We start from the raw sequence: 18448 nt of genomic DNA, 5'->3' as shown, positions 1-18448 counted from the left end.
GAGCTTATAGTTATTCATATAATTATAAAACTTACTGTAGAGGATAGTGTAGGAAAAATTTAAAGCATGGATAAACACTTAGGAATACACGATAAAATACATAAATTGTATTAAAAACAGAAATAAGTAAGAAGGAAAGAACTAAGTGTGAGAAGGTGCAAAGTTTTTAGCTTGCTCCTTAGCCTCAAATTTTTGAGACTATGTAAACAACATTCAGACTTTGTTTTGTTAGATATATGAAATATTATATAGTTAAGTATGTAATAAAGATTTACAGTGACGCACAGTAGGCTTGTGAAATTTTGTAGTGGTTCCTATTTTGATACAGAGCCTGGCAATAGTAAATATCATTACATTTTGCAAAATTCTTAAAATAGATTAATGCCTAGTTTTGATAAGAAAATTCTTGAAGCCGCCTGAAGAGTGCAATGCCACAAATGAAAGTTTTTCACCAAAAGTATAATGACTCTCTTAATCACTTTGATGGCATGTGGCACTGTCTTGACATTTTGGTTGAAGTATTAATGCTTTAGACATGATGATTTGCATCAAGAAGAAAATAAAAAAGAAGGGGAAAGTATTGATATGTATATGTAAGAAAGTGTCTGATCATCTGCAGAGTTGAGTTGCTACCTAATGAAATGTAGAATATAACTGCTGGAGGAATTTACAGAAGTTTACTGAAACAAGTGCAAGATAAAATCCAAGAATTTCAATTCTTTGCAACAGAACCAAACAAGAATTTGAATATTAATGTACAATTCATATATCTGCACTACCTCTGCTTATAAAACCAAATAGTGAGAGCTCTGGCAAAGAGTGCTGCCTGCTCAACTGTGCAGCATCGCAGAGGCCCCTTTACTAACCATCTGCCTACAATGTGCTTGCACCAGATTTTGATTGAGATGTAGAACTACTTTTAAGGGAATGAAGTGTTAATGATGAACGCCTTCCTGAGGTTTTGCATTCCTCTTTTGGTAGATACTAGTGGAACTGAAGCTTTAGAATGCATTGTAGAAAAAGACTTTATAAATATTGGCAAGCCACTGAAATTCTTGAAGAGAGACTAAAAATGTCAAGGATTCTGCACTCTGACTTTTAGCTTCACAACTGTTTCTTCTATGAATTAAGTTTTAAATTCAATCTGGAAGCTGGCCATCTTTTAGAAACTCTGGAAAACTGCCAGTTTTTGTAAAGGTTTTTTTATAGTAAAAGACATAATTACGTCTTTAACTCTTCTACTTTTACCATCCCCTCAAAGGAGGCAAATAAATCAAACAGCAGAATTTTTGCACACTGGAAAGTGAGAAAATCTAGAAATTGAATGAAGTCCGATAGGGAGTTAGTTACAAGGAGTGACTTGTAATGTAAATGGAGATTTACAGAGTGTCTGCCAGAGTGTCCTGACACATTGCTATAATTGAATCATAGAATGGCTCGGGTTGGAAGGGACCTCAAGGATCATGAAGCTCCAACCCCTCTGCCGCAGGCAGGGCCACCAACCTCCGCATTTAATACTAGACCAGGCTGCCCAGGGCCCCATCCAACCTGGCCTTGAACGTCTAGGGATGGGGCATCCACAAAATCTCTGGGCAGCGGAATAAGTATTGCTTGTTAAAGATTATTTCAAATTGGTTATTTGGGTAATGTTCCAAAACAGTGCAAGTAGGTAACTCCAGTGCTCATTATTCAGCAGGAAGGGTAACACTGAGTCTAAGGCTTGTTTATCACATTCTGCTGAAAGAACATTGCTGCTAAGTTCTTGTTTTGGGCTATACTCAGATTAATGCATTTCTCTGTAATGAGATGCAGATTATACTGAGATTTGCGAATCTTTCCACCCCTCATATGATTCACAAGATACCAATACTGTTGATTAGGAGTCATTGGGGGAAGATGAAATAAAAAACAAGTCTGAAATGTTTCTGAGTGCATATTATTTGGAATTTTATTGCATTTGTGCATGATATTTCCTTGTTACTTAAGACACATCAGGGCAGATTCCAATTCCAATAAATGCAATGAGGTTAAATGAGTTAGTTTCACTGAAAGAAGCAGTAGCACATTTAAAAAAATTGACGAGAGTACTAGTGGAATATACTAATACGTATACTGGACTATATGTCTAAAATAAAATAAAGATAAAGGAAGGCAATACATAGCAGCTCATCATATGTTTCAGCAATTCTAGAAAAATCAGGTACTTGATTTAGATCACTAGGGCCTCAAGCCACAGGCAGACTTTACCCATTACTTGGTTCTACAGAAAGGTATAATTAAATGCACTTTGTTCTTTTGTAGACCTCTTTCAGTTAGTGGGATTCAGATAAATGCAATACCTATATGACAGTAGTTTTTTGTATTCATTATACTCAATTTATCACATAACATAACCCTTCATTTGACTAATTTGTTTTCTCTGCAGTTTATATTGGTCCATCTTGCCTCAAATTCTGCTCAGGCCGAGGACAGTGTACTAGAAATGGCTGCAAGTAAGAGTTATAATTCAATACTTGTGTTCAATTTTTGTCACATAGTTCACTTGAAGATCTGAAAGTTGATTTCCATCTAAGCTCTTGCTTTTTGAGATGACTGAGTATAAAATAACATACCTCACAGAACACATTAAAGTCACTTGAGTGCTACAGATCAATCTTTCTTAACAGCAGCATATTTAATATCTTTTTTTATAATTTTCTTTTGGTAAAGAGTCTAAGTTCCACTTCACCTTAAACTGTGCTACAGAGCCCATTGAAATGTCAGTGATGCATGTTTTATACTGTTTCTTAGAGGTGATTTGGGGCTGTATCATTTCTATATTAAATTTCAGAGAAGAATCTATGTAATATCATATAGCCAAACAGACCTTAAGGTCAGAAGGTCAGCACTCCATTTTTTAGGAAGTATGGCTTTTTTAAACTGTTTCAGCTGAAAAGTAAAATCAAGAAATGTTTTCCAAATTATGATGTCACTATTTTTAGGTGCTGCAGAGAGTGTGACCCACAGGGCCTTCTGTTATGTTGCACAGCTACTGGTAATCACATCTGACATGCTACAGATAAAATCATTTGACACATGAACAATTGTAAATTATGCCTGGAGTATTTTTGGTCTAAAAATGAATAGAAACATTTATATACTGCATATTATATGTAGATATTGAGTGGTTGGTGTTCTAAAACTTTTTTTTTTTAATGGAAAAATCATTAGTTAGAAGAAAGCTGTTGGCCCACTAAATAAGGTCTAGAGAGGTTCTTGGTCCTCAGATTTGAGAGGGACTTTGTAGGTATGGTATCATCTGTTTTTGAGAGATTTCAAGCATATGCCAGGCCGCAAACCACCTCTAAGAGAAGATGGGTCCAAGAAGAAGGCATTAACTACACCATTGGATCTCCTTCACCCCCAGATGTGACCCTGGCTTTTCAGGGCCTGCATGTGAGACAGCGTCGCAGACCTTCCCAATGTTCATCTCAGAGAGCTTTGCCAGCTCCCGCCTCTCTTCCTATCACAACTTCTACTCCATCCGTGGAGCCGAGGTCAGCTTTGGCTGTGGGGTTCTGGCCAGTGGCAAGGCCCTGGTGTTCACCAAGGATGGGAGACGGCAGCTCATCACTGCCTTCCTTGACAGTTCCCAGTCCAGGTGAGAGCAAAAGAGCAGCAGCGTGAGGTATGGAAACAGGGGAATTGTGCTGTGACAGGAACTCCCCCCCTTTCAGAAATAGCATTGTGTATTATTAAGGTGATCATTTAGCAGGAAGAAAAGTTTTTTAAAAAACTCGCAGTGGCATAGTTTAATTCTGAGTTCATAGCTGTACAGCCTATTTTCATTCCCTGCTTTGTAAACAAGAGAGCCCAAAATAGACTGGAGGGAAGTTATTGTACAGTGAGGCTGGAAAATATTAAATGTTAATATCAAACTTGAGTGTCAAAGCCAAGTGCTAATTAATTATTTATAAGGATGTGTTTATTTGACAGCTTGTGGCAGCTGATTAGATCCATTCACTATCTCTCCCTCTTCTTCAGTGCCTAATAAATAATTAAATGCTGTACTGATTGGCATTTTGAAAATGTATGTGCCACACTGCATTACTTGATAGTAAAAACAAAATCCGCTCACAAAAGCGCATAAATGATATTTATCAAAATTTGTCTAAATTGAGAATGATCATAAATGAGCTAGTTAGGAACAACAACCAAAAAAGAAAAACACCATGTAAATGTTACCCTCAAATATATGTGTAATTCTGCTGCAGGTTCCTGCAGTTCACATTACGCCTGGGAAGCAAGTCTGTGCTGAGCACCTGCAAAGCTCCTGATCAGCCTGGGGAAGGAGTGCTGCTGCACTACTCCTATGACAATGGCATTACATGGAAACTCCTGGAACACTACTCATATCTGAACTACCATGAGCCAAGGTATACATATGAATGTGATGAAGGGTGTTATCTGCATGCAGTTAATGCTGGTCAAGGTAGCTGCTGCAGTGCTGAGTGAAGACATCTGCCCCAGCACAGGCACATGGTACAGGAGTGGAGTGACAATCTTTTATTGCACACTGGAAGTTACTGTTTTGGCTAAATATGTGCCACTGTTCTGAGCACTACTGATTTTTGTCTGCTTCTATAAAAATTGAGTGCATGGATTTGGCAGCAGCCAAGTCTCAGGTGACGCCGCAGAACAAGCAGTGAGGGATGACGGGGAAGAAATTTACTTGTGGGAAATAAGGATGTGTCTTATCCCATGAAAGCATCCACTTGTAAAGAAAAATTAACATAAATTATTTGTAGCTTTGAAGCCATAGATACCTTCACTACATCATCCTCTGGGATTAGGAGTTTGCAGGCAGCATAGGACAGCTGAGATGAAATCCAGTCATGAGGGCCTCTCTGGGTCAGCAGGGAAGTTGCTCCAGCTCTGTTCAGGAAAGAGATTATATGACAGAGCCTGTGCTGGGGGTTGGGCACAGGGCCCTGGGAGGAGCTGATGGTGGCTGTTCTTGGGTATTGTGCAAATCATAAAGAAGCCAAACAAAGGGTTCAGCTCATCTAGCAGCACCTGTATATGGCACCAGATTAGAGGGAAATGCATGGAAAATAAAGAGAAGAATATACTCTCTACTGTTACATTTGTGAGACCATGCAAAAGTTTTCATAAAGCACATGCAAAATTAGGAGTTTCTATAAGCATAACTGTATTACAAGACCAGAACTGCCCAGGCTGGCTCTTCTCAAACCTGTCCTAATCGGGAAGCAGCCACCCTCAGCAGTAAAGCCAACACATATTAATGAAAGAAGATGCTCTATGAGTGGGCAAACAAAAGGCAGAACCAAGAATGGAATCACAGGGCTCTCCCCACCACTCTGCTCTGCCCAAGGACAGCTTTGTACCATGCGTGAGCTATCTTCATTTTGTTAATACATCTATTACAAAATATTTTTTAAGAATATTGTAGTGGAAAAACAAAACAAAACAATCAACCTTCTAACCTTACATACATTTCTCAGGATCAATAAGAAATACTCAAAAATCTGAGAAGAATGACTGTATTTGGTAAAACTGTAGTATATGTAGGCTTTTTTTTCTGAAGTTTTAAGTGTTTCTGAAGGAAAGATCCTATGGAACACTCATAAACCTTCAGAATATCTTTTCCCCATCTTTTATTGTAGTCACATATATATTTTATATGGCCCTGTTTCTAATTTGTAGATTGAAGATTATAACTGTAAGACCTTTATTTCCCTAAAGGTTTTTAATATATAGCACTATTAATTTTTTATAACAAAAAGGAAAATACACATTTTAGTGACTGATTTTAATGGTGTTTAAGATATCAGTGTAGTAAATTCTACTAGTGCCAGACACTTCTTTTCCTCTTTGCTGTTAGGTATGAAAGAATATATGTTGTTCTCACAAGGCAGAGAGCTAAGCACAACATATGCAGATTAGAAAGCCTTTGCCATTGGATATATAGAAAAATGGCAGACATACAAATGCGAAGGTAACGCTGGCAATAATTATGATGAAGAACATGAAGAACACTTCACCATTTTGTATTATGTTGTCTAAAAATATCAGCATTTTTGGTAACATAAATGAACTGCTATGAAATTTGGCAATCAATCTGTATCCAGAAATTTAATTAATCTTCAGTCACACAAAAAATAATTACACATTTAATGTTCTGCTGAAAAGGCGCATTTAATCTGCTAACATTTGACAGCTGCATTTTTCTTCTCAGTAGAACAGCGGTGGCTTTTCAATATTAGGTATGCGCATAGCTTGAAAGAATAAGATCAGAGCAAAGGTCTCCCAGCTGGTTTTTAGGAAATCTAATGGTAGCTGGTAATGTTAGTAAGAACACTTTTCTTCTCTGCAGCAGAATAGTCATTAGCAAGGATCCCCCTCCCTCTCCATCTGTCTCCAACAAATCAAAGTCAGACAGGAGAAGCTGTTATAACTGGAGATGCAGTCAGGTTCTGCATACTAACATATGTACCAAATATGGTGGTTTGTACCAGTGTTTTTAAATTGTTTCTTTAATCCCCTGGGATGAGAAAATTGTTTTAACATGCGTTAAATATTTTAAAGTCCAGTAGGTATATCAGCGGTGTATGTCAATTTAGGATTTTCTGTAAATAACTGTCAGTGAGAATTACTGTCCACGTGGGAGAGTTTATGAGAGCTTAAGAGTGAAAAGAAAGTTGCAAGCATCAGTGACAGCCACAGATACAGAAATGTGTCCAAGGTTATAAGAGAGCGTTAGCTCATGTGAGTGCCAGCTGCCTCCTGGCACATGTTGGATGCAGTGTTCTTGCTAGCCAGGGTGCCAGTTTCCTCAGATTTGCCCTGTTGGCTAATGAAAGGCAAAACCACCAGCTCCTTTCAGCATCAGCAGCAACTTAGAGTCAATGGTGCCTTTAAAAATTGGTCACAAAGATGTAGAGTTGCTGCTTATTATGGAATTCTTGACAAAAAAAGGTTAGCCTTGTGGATTATTCACATACTGGAGAGAATTAGGATTTAGTCTTTCACTTAGAATGGTATGAAATAGTTCAAGCATCTGTTTATTTGAGTGGCAAAATAAATTCATCTGCCACTCACTAAGCTTGTGCCCTGCTGGTTCATTGCCATGGAGGCATGGCAGCATCTTCTCTGGCTGTCCCTTGACACTCCAGCCTATGGACAGCAGGAAGCAGCTCCTAGAAGTACCAGTCAGGACTTCTTGAGCCCTTCCCACTTGATTAACCGAGCCATTTAATTTTTCTTGCTAATTGCTTAACATATTCCTATTTAAAATCAATATGACATTACACAGGAGTACCATACTTTTACTCTTTAGAAGGCCAGTTTAGGAAGCCATTTTAAGAGTGTGATTTTGCACTAAGAGTGCTGAAGGGACAAGACTTTCATAGGCATTACAACAAGCAGCTTAGGATGCCCTAAATCTGGAAAAAAAACCCTTGGTTTTAAAGTATAAAATGATTTTTCCAGCTTACCTGATCAGTCATTTTACTCACATTTCCTCTAAAAGAGAAGGAAAAATATCAGCTACATGATGAGTTTGCCAATACTCCTTTTGCCAGCATGTAATTGTACAGTGATGGAGACAAATGTCCCTCTTGCTCTTGTGCTTTACAGCTCACGTGCTTTGCATGGGGCAGTCTGGCCCTGGTGATTTATGGAGCTTTCAAGAAAGTGTCATTGCTGTAGCAATTAATGTATGCTCCCTGCTGCTGTGTATGATAATTGCTCCTGGAAATCAGATATTACTCTTAATTTTCTTTGCAGTTTGTCAATTATAGGTTTGGTGACATAGGTGCCATGACAAATTGGGTGGCCTTGCATACCAGGAGAGCCTGTCCCTCACATCCAATAATATCTTTATGCAACCACACAAGAAATGCGTGTGCCATAAAAGACTACACAAGATCACACTGCCAACAAGAAGAAACTTTTCCACTTAAAAGTGACAATTTATAGAGATGGGTTCTTCTAGGGCAAGAAAAACACAGGCATGACATCAGTGCTGTGCAGAAACAAGCACAGATGTAAAGATGCATTTCTTCAGATCAGGATAAAATCTACTGTGTCTGAGAGGGTGGAGGCAGAATTTGTAAATCTTGGTTAGATGATCATTCTTTGTCAGTCTAAGCCCCTGACCTGCAGCTGGGTTTTTTCTAGCAAGGAAAATCAGCTTTAAAAATTGAACAGAGCTCTGATGTAGAAGCAAAATTTACATCATTTTTATAAATTTTCTTCTGTGGCTTTTTCACATGGCTCTCTATCAACATTGCCTACCAAGAGAACTAATGATCCCCGTCCCTGTCACTATACCAGTAGAAAGTAAGGATTTATGGGCTTCATTTAACCTATGTCTTTTAGGATTATTAATAAATAACCAAAAAAATACATCTCCATGGAATTATTGCCAATAGCGAGACTTTCTACAATAATTTTGTTTCATTTTTCAGAATAATTTCAGTGGAGCTGCCAGAAGATGCGAGACAGATTGGCATTCAGTTCAGATGGTGGCAACCATATCACTCTTCTCAGGGTGAAGATGTGTGGGCAATCGATGAAATTGTTATGACCTCTGTGCTTTTCAATAGCATTAGCCTGGACTTCACCAACCTAGTTGAGGTCACACAGTCTCTGGGATTCTACCTGGGAAATGTTCAGCCTTACTGTGGCCACGACTGGACTCTTTGGTGAGAGCTAATTCTGTTCTAATTTTGTTTTCTTTATCTATTTGTCCTACTGAGAACTAAATGTTTGTTAGTTGTGAGTCATTTTGGTAGCTATTCAGAGTATGTGTTTCACCATCACATTATGGACAAAATGACAGTCACTGATCTAATTGCAATTAGAAGTTTTTACACATTATTGCACAGAGATTTAGGTTTGATGGGAACTGTGAATGTAGTATTCTATCCCCGTAAAATATTAAAGAATCTCCAAATAGAAACAATTTGTAAAATTTCTATAATAATCACTTAAAATCCAGTTGGATTAATGTAAGTATTGAGATTGTAGAGTACAGATGCTGAATATTTTTTGTGTATGTTCATATCTGCTTATATGGCCATTATATTATACTTTAAAAAAAAAAAGGAAAGGCGGCATAAGGTTGGTAGAATAGCGATAGCCATTAGCCGTCATTTTGCCTGTGATATCCACTGTCACTTACACTGTGGTCAGCTTTATCACATATTACCACTAGAAGAACATTAAGGCCCTGGAATGTGTTCTGAAAAGGGCAACATAGCTGGCTGGTGAGGGGGTGGAGCACAGGTCTGATGGGAAGTGGCTGAGGGAAGTGGGATTGTTCATTATAGAAAAAGAGGAGGCTCAAGAGACCTTATTGCCCACTACAGATGCCTGAAAGGAGGTTGTGGTGAGGTGGGGGTCAGCCTCTTCCCATTAACAGCAGTAGGACAAGAAGGAATGGTTTCAAGTTGTGCTAGAGGAGATTCAGGTTGGATATTAGGAAAAATTTCTTCTCGGAAGGAGTGATGAGGCACTGGCACAGGCTGCCCAGGGAGGTGATGGAATCACCCTGGAGGAGTTCAAGAAACGTGGAGATGTGGTACTAAAGAACATGGTTTAGTGGGCAACATTGGTGGCAGGTGGATGGTTGGACATGATAATCTTACAGGTCTTTTCCAACCTTAATGATTCTGTGTTCGGCATATTGCAACGATATCCAAAAATGTGCTGTTTATTTAGAAATAAAAAAGCAAGAAAACATCATTTGCCCCAAAGCAATTAGTATGTTCCTTTAACAGTGAGAAAAGAGAAAAAGCTGAAAAAAAATGGAAAAGAAAATTATGTAAGAGCTGTTTAAAAATAAGATTTTTTACTAAATCACGAACCTGTTTAAAAAAAAAAAAATCTGGAGTACATAAGTGTAACATTAGGAATTAATACTAGGTAAAGTCAGTTTAACTTCTGTGTTTTGATTAGGAGTTTTTTGCTAGTCTGACCAACATGTAAACCCAGTATTGTTTTAATTGGCACAGGTATATTTATTTGGAGAAACCTCAGTCACAGTAATTACAGAAATCCTCTAACAAATATAATTATATAAATAATTTTAGCATCCCCATGGACACTGAGAGAAACACCGTTGGAATTTTATTAACAAGTACCTCTGAGTAATCTGATTTGACTTTCTGATCATCTGTCAAACTAAAAGGAGTTGGTTTAGCAGTAGTAACAACACAGAACCCATTCTGACAGTGATAATGAGACAGTAGAAGCACCATTAAGCACTTTAATAAGGACGAGGAAGGTACTCTGCTTATTAAAATGAAACAACATGTTAGGGCTCAAATTGTTTACATCTTCTTCATCAAAGAGTTGAAATGGAAGCATTTTAATGACATAGTTTTTCCTTTGTTTTTCTAAGACTGGTTTATTATTGGGTGGCAGGTTATTTAAGACAGCAGAAGTTCCTGTTTTCCTCCTCTGGCTCTCAGACTTAGAAAAATAAACGCTATGCTAAATTCTCTATGCCATGTATTGCCTAGGACTTGAAGTGCTCGGTCATAAGTGGTAATGTTGAACTTTCCATGCATCAAATAAAGAAGTAATGCCTATGTAATATTCCCTTTCTACGTATGTATAAGTTTTCTCATTATCACTGGAAGACATGAACTCTATCCTTCACTGACCTTGTTTCTCTCAAGGGAAATATTTGAACTTATACAAAGTCTCTACAAATGGATTCTAGTTAAATTAATTATTGTTGGCTTTTCTCATTTTCTAACTCATGACTTTATATGAGAAGAGTTTGCAGTAGCACTGACACCATCCTCTTGAGAAAAGTCTGACAACTGCTTTTTCATTAGTAGAACTATGGTAAATACACCATAAATCACTCTACAGGGTGTCATCCCAAGGCCTATTTTTGCTGGATTTTCTTTAATTTTCTGCTAGGTCTTCATTTCCGCCTTGGAATCTGTAAATCTGAAATATTTATGCTTAAAATTGGGGAAAAGTTTTGAAGAGGGAGGTTGTTCTTTCCAGTATCTGGTTTCCTTCAGAAAGAGGGATTTGTTGATAAGTATGTGTTCTGAGCAAGGGTAATTTTTAATTGTTTTACAATGACTGATTTATAACTGGAACAGTCACTTGATTTGATTCTTATTGTCAACATTTGGTTTGACTTTGGTTCTAACTGCAAGCGTACTGTGTGTTCTGAAAGCCTGAAGAACACACTTAAAATGAAGTAATTAATGGTCTACAATAATTCATCACCTTTCCAAAATACTCATACACAGGCCGTGTTTTGACCCAAATGAAAGTGCATCATATAAATAAAACAAACATTCTTCAGTCAGACTATGGCATTATGATTGAACTTCATGTAACAGATGAGAGTGTCCTATTACCTCTGAGCTGTCAGGAGAAAAGACTGTAAATCTAGTTCACAGTAAACTACCATCATGGAGCAATACAACAGTCTCTGCAGCTTGATAGCTTGTCTTTTAGTTTAATTACTATTCTGTAACATGCAGGATTTTTCTTTCAGGTAATTAACTCAATTAAAATGCATTAATACATTTAGGAATTATCTAATGAAATAGGTATGATGTGATATAAAAAGACAAAAACTTCTGCCTTTGAAGCAAGCAGAGCTGGGGCCAGCATGAGCATTTGGCTGGCACGTCAACGTCCTCTGTTAGTGCAGCTTTACAAAATCAACTGCATCCACGTGGCTTTTCAGTATTCCTGAAAGTACTGGCCTTGAAGATGTGGTAACTCTGGGAATCCCAGAGCAGTTTGGAGAAGTGCAGACTGGCTGACATTCGCTGTGATATCATTCCCAGAAGTACCAATTAGTTGGCAGTGCTTGGAGGGAGAGCGATTGTTCTGAGGGTACCTATGGGTATTGTGTTCCTGCTCCTCCACAGGTCTAATTATATACAGGCTAGAAAACAATTCACAACTACATATTTATACAAAAATGTGACCTCTGCATTCTCAATTCCTGAAGGTGGTTTTTTTATTATTATTTTTTGGGTAGGGTTTTTTTGTTTGTTTGTTTTTGTTTTTTTGGCTAATTATTGCTATGCCAGGGACATTATTCTGGTTGTACAAAATCCAGAAATGTATTCCAGCTGTATGACTCCTACATTTGGTATTCCAGCAGAAAAGCCTACTCCAACCACGTACACAGAAGAGCTGGAGAGCAAAGAAGTAGCAAGTAGGGTGGAGGACCCATCTTTAATGCTACCTTTGTTCAGCTGGAGGCAATTTGTGGATGATAAGGGCCTTTGTGAACACATAATGTGATTTCCTCCCCTGAAAAGAGCTCCGTGTGGAGTATCAGAGATTGTCTTCATCTCCTCATTAGCATTCTTTTTCACATTTATTTAATATTTACTTTCAAGAGCTGTTTTGACTTTAAACTAATGCTCACTGAATGTACTGTGTACAATATCCAGAGGCTAAATTATTGCGTTAAAATGAATGCTGAACTTAGAAGGTACTAATCATAATTGGAATTGCCACTAGAAAAGGAAAGATACATTTTTTGTTGATTTTTTTGCCTAATTTTATGGCAGTGTTATTGAATTGAAGAATTTTTTGTGGTGGCAATACAATCTAAAAGCTCTAATTCTTTTTCCTAGGCTGAGTACTACTCCTTCACTTAAACCACTTTGGGAAAGACAGCTTCTAAACAGACTTCTTATCAAACTGTTTTGTTTCAACTTTTTCATTCTGTTTAGTAGAGCTTTAGGTAATTTATGCATTACCTAAGCACAGTTGTGTTGTTTTCAGAACTGCAGTGTTAAATCATTATCCAAATCACCGTCATATGTAACTTTCAGCTAACTATACTGCATGCAGCTGACTGATACCTGAAGAGCATGGTTGTTGTACTGGCTTTTTTAGAACTTTGATTTCCCACATCAGCCATGAAGTTCCAAACTGCACTGCAGAAATTAATAGCAAGTCAGCTTTAATTATTTCAATATTTTTATTTTAATTTAAACTGCTCTCTCTAGATAGAAAAAAGAGTTGGTCGGTGAATTTAGTTCAAAAGAGTGCTATGTAACTGGTTTCTAATCCTGTCTTTACACTAACAACTTTAAGACCTTAAATCTTAGAGAGGTGAAAGCCAGTAAGTTTTACTGTGCAGTATTGATAGTTCAGGAGTTTCTCTTTTCAGATGATAAACTGTAGTTCACTCAACCATAAGGATGTTCCTTAACAAGGTTATTGTCTTCATCTTCTCCATACAATATGTATGTCTTTATTGTTGCATAATGTTTTGCAGGGATTGTCTTTAAAAAATGTGATCTCTATCCCAAACTGTTTACATTTAAGAAAGGGCTTGGAAAATGCTGAAGCTGAACAGACTACAGTACTTCTGAAGATATTACTTGAACATCTCTAAGTGAGGGAGGAAGGCTGTTCTCATTCCTTCTGAACATTCTGTCTTGTAGGATAGTGTGCAGGATTTAAAGTTTATGCCATTATTACTTTCCCTTTACATCTCTTTCTCTCTACATCTCTTGCATTTGATTCTTTTTTTTTCTCCTTTTCAATGATACATTTAAAACAAATAAAAAAGAAACCCTGCATTTAATTTGAAATTACCTTATAATTTTAAACTGTATATTGTGTTACCTTGAATGTGATAACTGGGTACCTTGTATCATAGATGAGGCCTGGTGTATTTCAAGCATTATTAATAATTATCCCCAGTCCACTGGATAATGTGTTACAACTCTTACATCCCACAGACAAGAAGCTGAAAATAAACAAAATTAAATCAGAAGCAGTCAAAAGTCAGTAAAGGCATTGCAAATGGAATCAGTTGAAAAATTAACGAAATGAAAAGTCTAGTTAATAAGAATATTTTAAACTAAATTCAGTGTATCTTTACTGTCCAGTGTTTGAATGAAATTACAGTTGTTACTGTGGCATGACTTTAGGCAACGGATGCTCCTGGGGAATGAGTTTTGGTTTTGTCGTGGGGTTTTTTCTGTATGTTATCCTTTGGTTGATTTTAACTTGATCCTTCATACAAAGAGCGTAGAGTAAGAACTAACAGAATAATTCAGTGTTTCACACTCTGGGATACATCAAGGCCTTCCTGGTAATTTACAAAAGTATCAACAGAAAGATCTTTCTGTGCATTGTCATATCCCATGTGCTAATCAACAGAACAAAAAAGTAGTAACACTATTTAATGCATACCTATTCATAATATTGCCTCCTGACTTACTTTGGAGATGGATCCTTATTCTTTCTTACATCTCTCAGTTTTACAGGAGATTCAAAGTTAACTTCTAGCATGCGCTATGTGGAGACCCAGTCTATGCAGATTGGAGCTTCATATATGATACAGTTCAACCTGGTAATGGGCTGTGGCCAGAAGTTTACTCCTCATATGGACAACCAGGTGAAACTGGAGTACTCCACCAATCACGGCCTCACGTGGCATCTTGTTCAGGAGGTGAGTTTGGGAGCATGGACCTTTGTCTTCCATAAACACTGCTTATTATTATTATTATATTATTCATCTGAGATATACTTGTGGCACAGGACAAAGGAAGATGTTTCTCTCATTCCCTTTTCTATGAAAAAGCCTTCAGTCAGAGTCAGTAAAAATGACTAATAGAATTGCTTTAACTATTATTCATAATATTTGGAAGAAAGTACCTGAAAGTCTGAAACATAAAATTGTGACAGGAATGGACCAGGTCTGGAAAAAGAATTGTTGTGCTAGACAGAGCCATAGATCTTTCCTGAGCTATTGCTTTGTTTTTCAAAGTAAAAGGCATTTACTGTTTCCTGGAATTTAAATGGATAGAAATTATTTCTGCCCCTGTGCTCAGATGTTTCATAAATGGAAAGCATATTCCTTCTGGGGATTGTAATGTAGAGCCTTTCATCTCCCATCCCTGGTTCAAACACAGTCCAGGGCAGTAATGACCAATGGTTTTCCCCCCTTCTCAGGTGAAGTGCAAATAGCAGTGTTCAACACTATTTCCCTGTGTGGCGTAGCTCTGTCTCAGCACAAACATGAATATCACATTTGGCTGTAATTTGTGCTTTTGTCTTCCATCTTAGGTGGGAAACTGGAGTTTTTCTGACTTCAGTTTGAACTAACAAACATCATTCAGCTACCTCTGACCAGGTTCAGAGAGTGTCAGGGAACTGGTCTTGATGCCTTTTCAGTGCCTGTTCAGTGCCTGAACATACATGTTCACAAAGGCATTTGAATATACAGTCCAACATCTTTTGTAACTAATTAAACCATTTCCTGCTTTGTGTTGTTTTGCCACATTTACTTTGGAGTGCAAAGTAGAGAAATGTCAATAACTGAAATTTTGAGCTTTACAGATCGAAGTAATGCTTTCTTTTCTTATACAGAATTAAGAGGAAAGCTATAAATACTGTATTTCAAATGATTTTCATCTAGCAGGCATCACCATGGTGTCTATGAATAGTGGTAGATGTTTGGGGCTTTACTTTGTCATCAATGAAAGATCAGTTGCCTTGAGATTTTAGTGCACTGTCTCAGTGGAACTGAATTCAGAAAGAAGGCCTTGCAGCCCAATCATTTTCCTAATACCATCCAGTTTGCTGTGATTAAACAGTAAAAAGAAGGCTATTTGTAGTATGCTTCAAGGATGTAATCTGGCCAATACACAAAACACTAACTGAGATATTTGAAAGCCTTGTTTGCTTCACACACACTGATCAGATCCTATTTTCTAAGATCTTTTATGGGAGATGACTCAACAAAATATATTTGAAAATGGTTGGAAAAGAAACTAATCCTTTAGAAAGTCTACTGGGGAAAAAAAAAACAGCAAAAACAACAACAACAACAGTAAAAAAACAGAATAAGATATCAGATCTCCTTCTAACATTCTAAGATATTTGAGCAATAATTTTTTTTGTGAAATAATAACATATTCTGCTCTTCCTTATATTTCACTATATAAATATTCCCAATTGTTTTAACTACCACAGAATATCATTGCTTTGTTATTAGTTTCATAGCAAAGCATAATACACAGAAAAGTGAAAGTTCCTTGTATCTGACACATCTCATGGGTATGAGTCCAGCAGAGAAGACTGTGGGAGAGCTGGAGATGATCTGGAAGCAGCTATACTGAGACAGTAGTAGTAGAATGGATTCCCCATGGATTCTGAGCCAGAAAAATTACACACAAGCTTAAATGCGTTACTAATACTTCATCAAAGCCGAACGACAAAAATCTGGGATGCTACTCTGATAATATATAAAAAAGTAAATGGAATATTGAAGAAAAATAGAGTAACAAGGAAAGAACAGTTCTAGAAAGTGGTTTAATGGACTGTGTTCATATTTATTACAATAAAAAATAAAATAAAAAGATGTGTCAGTGATCAGATTTTCTGAAAAGAAGGAGGATTTTGGGAACAGACCTGTCTGGGAATCTCGAATTAAAGATTCAAGATCATAGAAGCAGAAGGAGCAAAATTGCATCACTTGCTATTGGTTTACAAAATGAATACACCTGCAGAGATAAGGGCATTTAGATGCAGTTTTAGTGGACTTCAGCTGGGTGCCTAAAACTGATGCTTTGGGGCAGCTATTGGTCCCTAATGCTCCCACTGCAGAGAGAAAGAGTGTTGTTCCCAGTTGAGGCTTTGCATGTAGATCTCTAACATGACTGCTGTAGAGGTAGGGAGGTCAGTTATATAGATTTATTTCATTGTACATTTGTAGACCTTATCCATTGTTGAGCTAGGTGCTAGGGTGAGAATAATATAAAAATGAACTAGACACCCTCATGGAGAAAAATAGAATATTACTAGACACTAACATGAAGCATAGCTCTCTAAATGGGTCATATGGGTTCATTCTATCCTAAATTGTCCATTGCTAGTTTTTTGAGAAATTTCTCTGGAGCATGCCAGGGTTTTTTCTAATTGTGGGTTTTTCACTCTGACATCTGGACCCAGATAAGCTTCCAGTTCAATGAATGTTTAAACATCACTTTTGTTCCTAAATCTGCCTCAACTTTATCCTGGTTTTGAAATGTGTTATTTCAAGGAATGTCTTCCAAGTATGCCGAGCTGCCAGGAGTTCACCTCAGCAAGTATTTACCACTCCAGCGAATTTACTCAGTGGAGGAGAATCACTGTCCTTTTACCACAGAAGACTTGGTGAGTCTCTTTCCCTCCCTCCCTCCTCCCTCCTTTCTTCCTTTCTTCCTTTCTTCCTTTCTTCCTTTCTTCCTTTCTTCTTGTTGGAGGGGGAGGGTGCAGATAGTTCATGTGCTTTGTCTGCTTTTACACTGCTACAAAGATGAAGTCCCATGTAGATCATTCTCAAGACAATGGGTGGTATAGGGGCTAACTCAAGTCACTGGTATTTAACATAAAATGCCTTCCTCATATCATTGGAATGAAATGCTGCTGAAGTCACTAGAAACTATTGTTAAGGATTGTTTTTAACGTATACTGTGACTTCTAATAAAATTCATATCCTTTCAAAAATAGTGGCTTCTCTATAAATGGGTCATTGGAGGAAGTGTTTATTTATATTGTTAATTTTTATTCTTAACATTCCTTATTGTTTACATCTCCAGACCAAAACCTTGCATAAACAATAACTAATTATTCATTTCTGGGTATTTTTTACCTTTTGTTTCTTTTTATAGCATGTCTTCAAAAATAGCTTTTTAAAAAAAGAATCCTATTCACCTTACTGTAATAAAACCTTTTTTTGCCCACCCTAACATTTTAATTTAACTAAGTTATTTCTTCTGTTATTTATTTTAAAAGCTTTCCTATAATGTACAGCTAGAAGGTTGTTGTAAATCTTGCTAATCTTCAGTCACTTCCTGCATTATTATTATTATTCCAATGAGCCGCTCCTCACTTCTGTTCCACCTAACAGCAACTACAATGAGAACTTGCACAGATTAAGTTGTCTTTGTGTTTTCTTTCTGTTGCCATTTTTTTCTGCACTCTCCACAGCCCCAGCATAACAAGCAATGTTACCTGCCTCCAAAATACTTACTATTCTTTCAGTACAGCCAATTTGCAGAATTTCATAATTACAGACAAAAATTGAATCTTTAAAGGATGTCAAGTCAGATAATACCAAATGGCATGCATTAACCTATAATTATTATGTACTAAATCTTACATGCTGATTTGTACCATCAGCTATAGAACCTATGGATCATGGAGGCACTTAGAAGTTTTTAAAAGTGTCTAGAATTTTTTCAGGATCTATTCCAAAGTAGATTCTGAACAGAACCCCAAAGGGTTCTGTTATTTTAAAATTAATTTAAATACTCAAGGTTATTATACATTTTATAATTGAGGCTAATACTGGTGTTGTGGAGCTTTTATTCTTTAAGATCTAGTAATTTTCCTCAGCAAATGCGTTGACAGAAACAAATAATTCCATTTTAATTTAGGAGAC

General features: G+C 37.1%; 1 protein-coding gene across 1 annotated transcript in view; it reads left to right on the top strand.

The window, feature by feature from the left end:
• The window catches only part of LOC104917491 (reelin-like), a 94548-nt gene that overhangs the window by 58909 nt on the left and 17191 nt on the right, over positions 1-18448 (top strand). The window contains exons 13-18 of the mRNA XM_010728792.2: positions 2426-2492; positions 3407-3640; positions 4254-4415; positions 8472-8708; positions 14278-14470; positions 17066-17178. Of these exons, the coding sequence (XP_010727094.1) occupies positions 2426-2492; positions 3407-3640; positions 4254-4415; positions 8472-8708; positions 14278-14470; positions 17066-17178 (1006 nt within the window). The remainder of the gene's footprint in view (positions 1-2425; positions 2493-3406; positions 3641-4253; positions 4416-8471; positions 8709-14277; positions 14471-17065; positions 17179-18448) is intronic.

The sequence above is a fragment of the Meleagris gallopavo genome, chromosome 1 (genome assembly GCF_000146605.3).
Source record: "Meleagris gallopavo isolate NT-WF06-2002-E0010 breed Aviagen turkey brand Nicholas breeding stock chromosome 1, Turkey_5.1, whole genome shotgun sequence".
NCBI lineage: Eukaryota > Metazoa > Chordata > Aves > Galliformes > Phasianidae > Meleagris > Meleagris gallopavo.
Note: the sequence above shows the minus strand (reverse complement) of the source record. Positions and strands in the feature narration are given on the sequence as shown.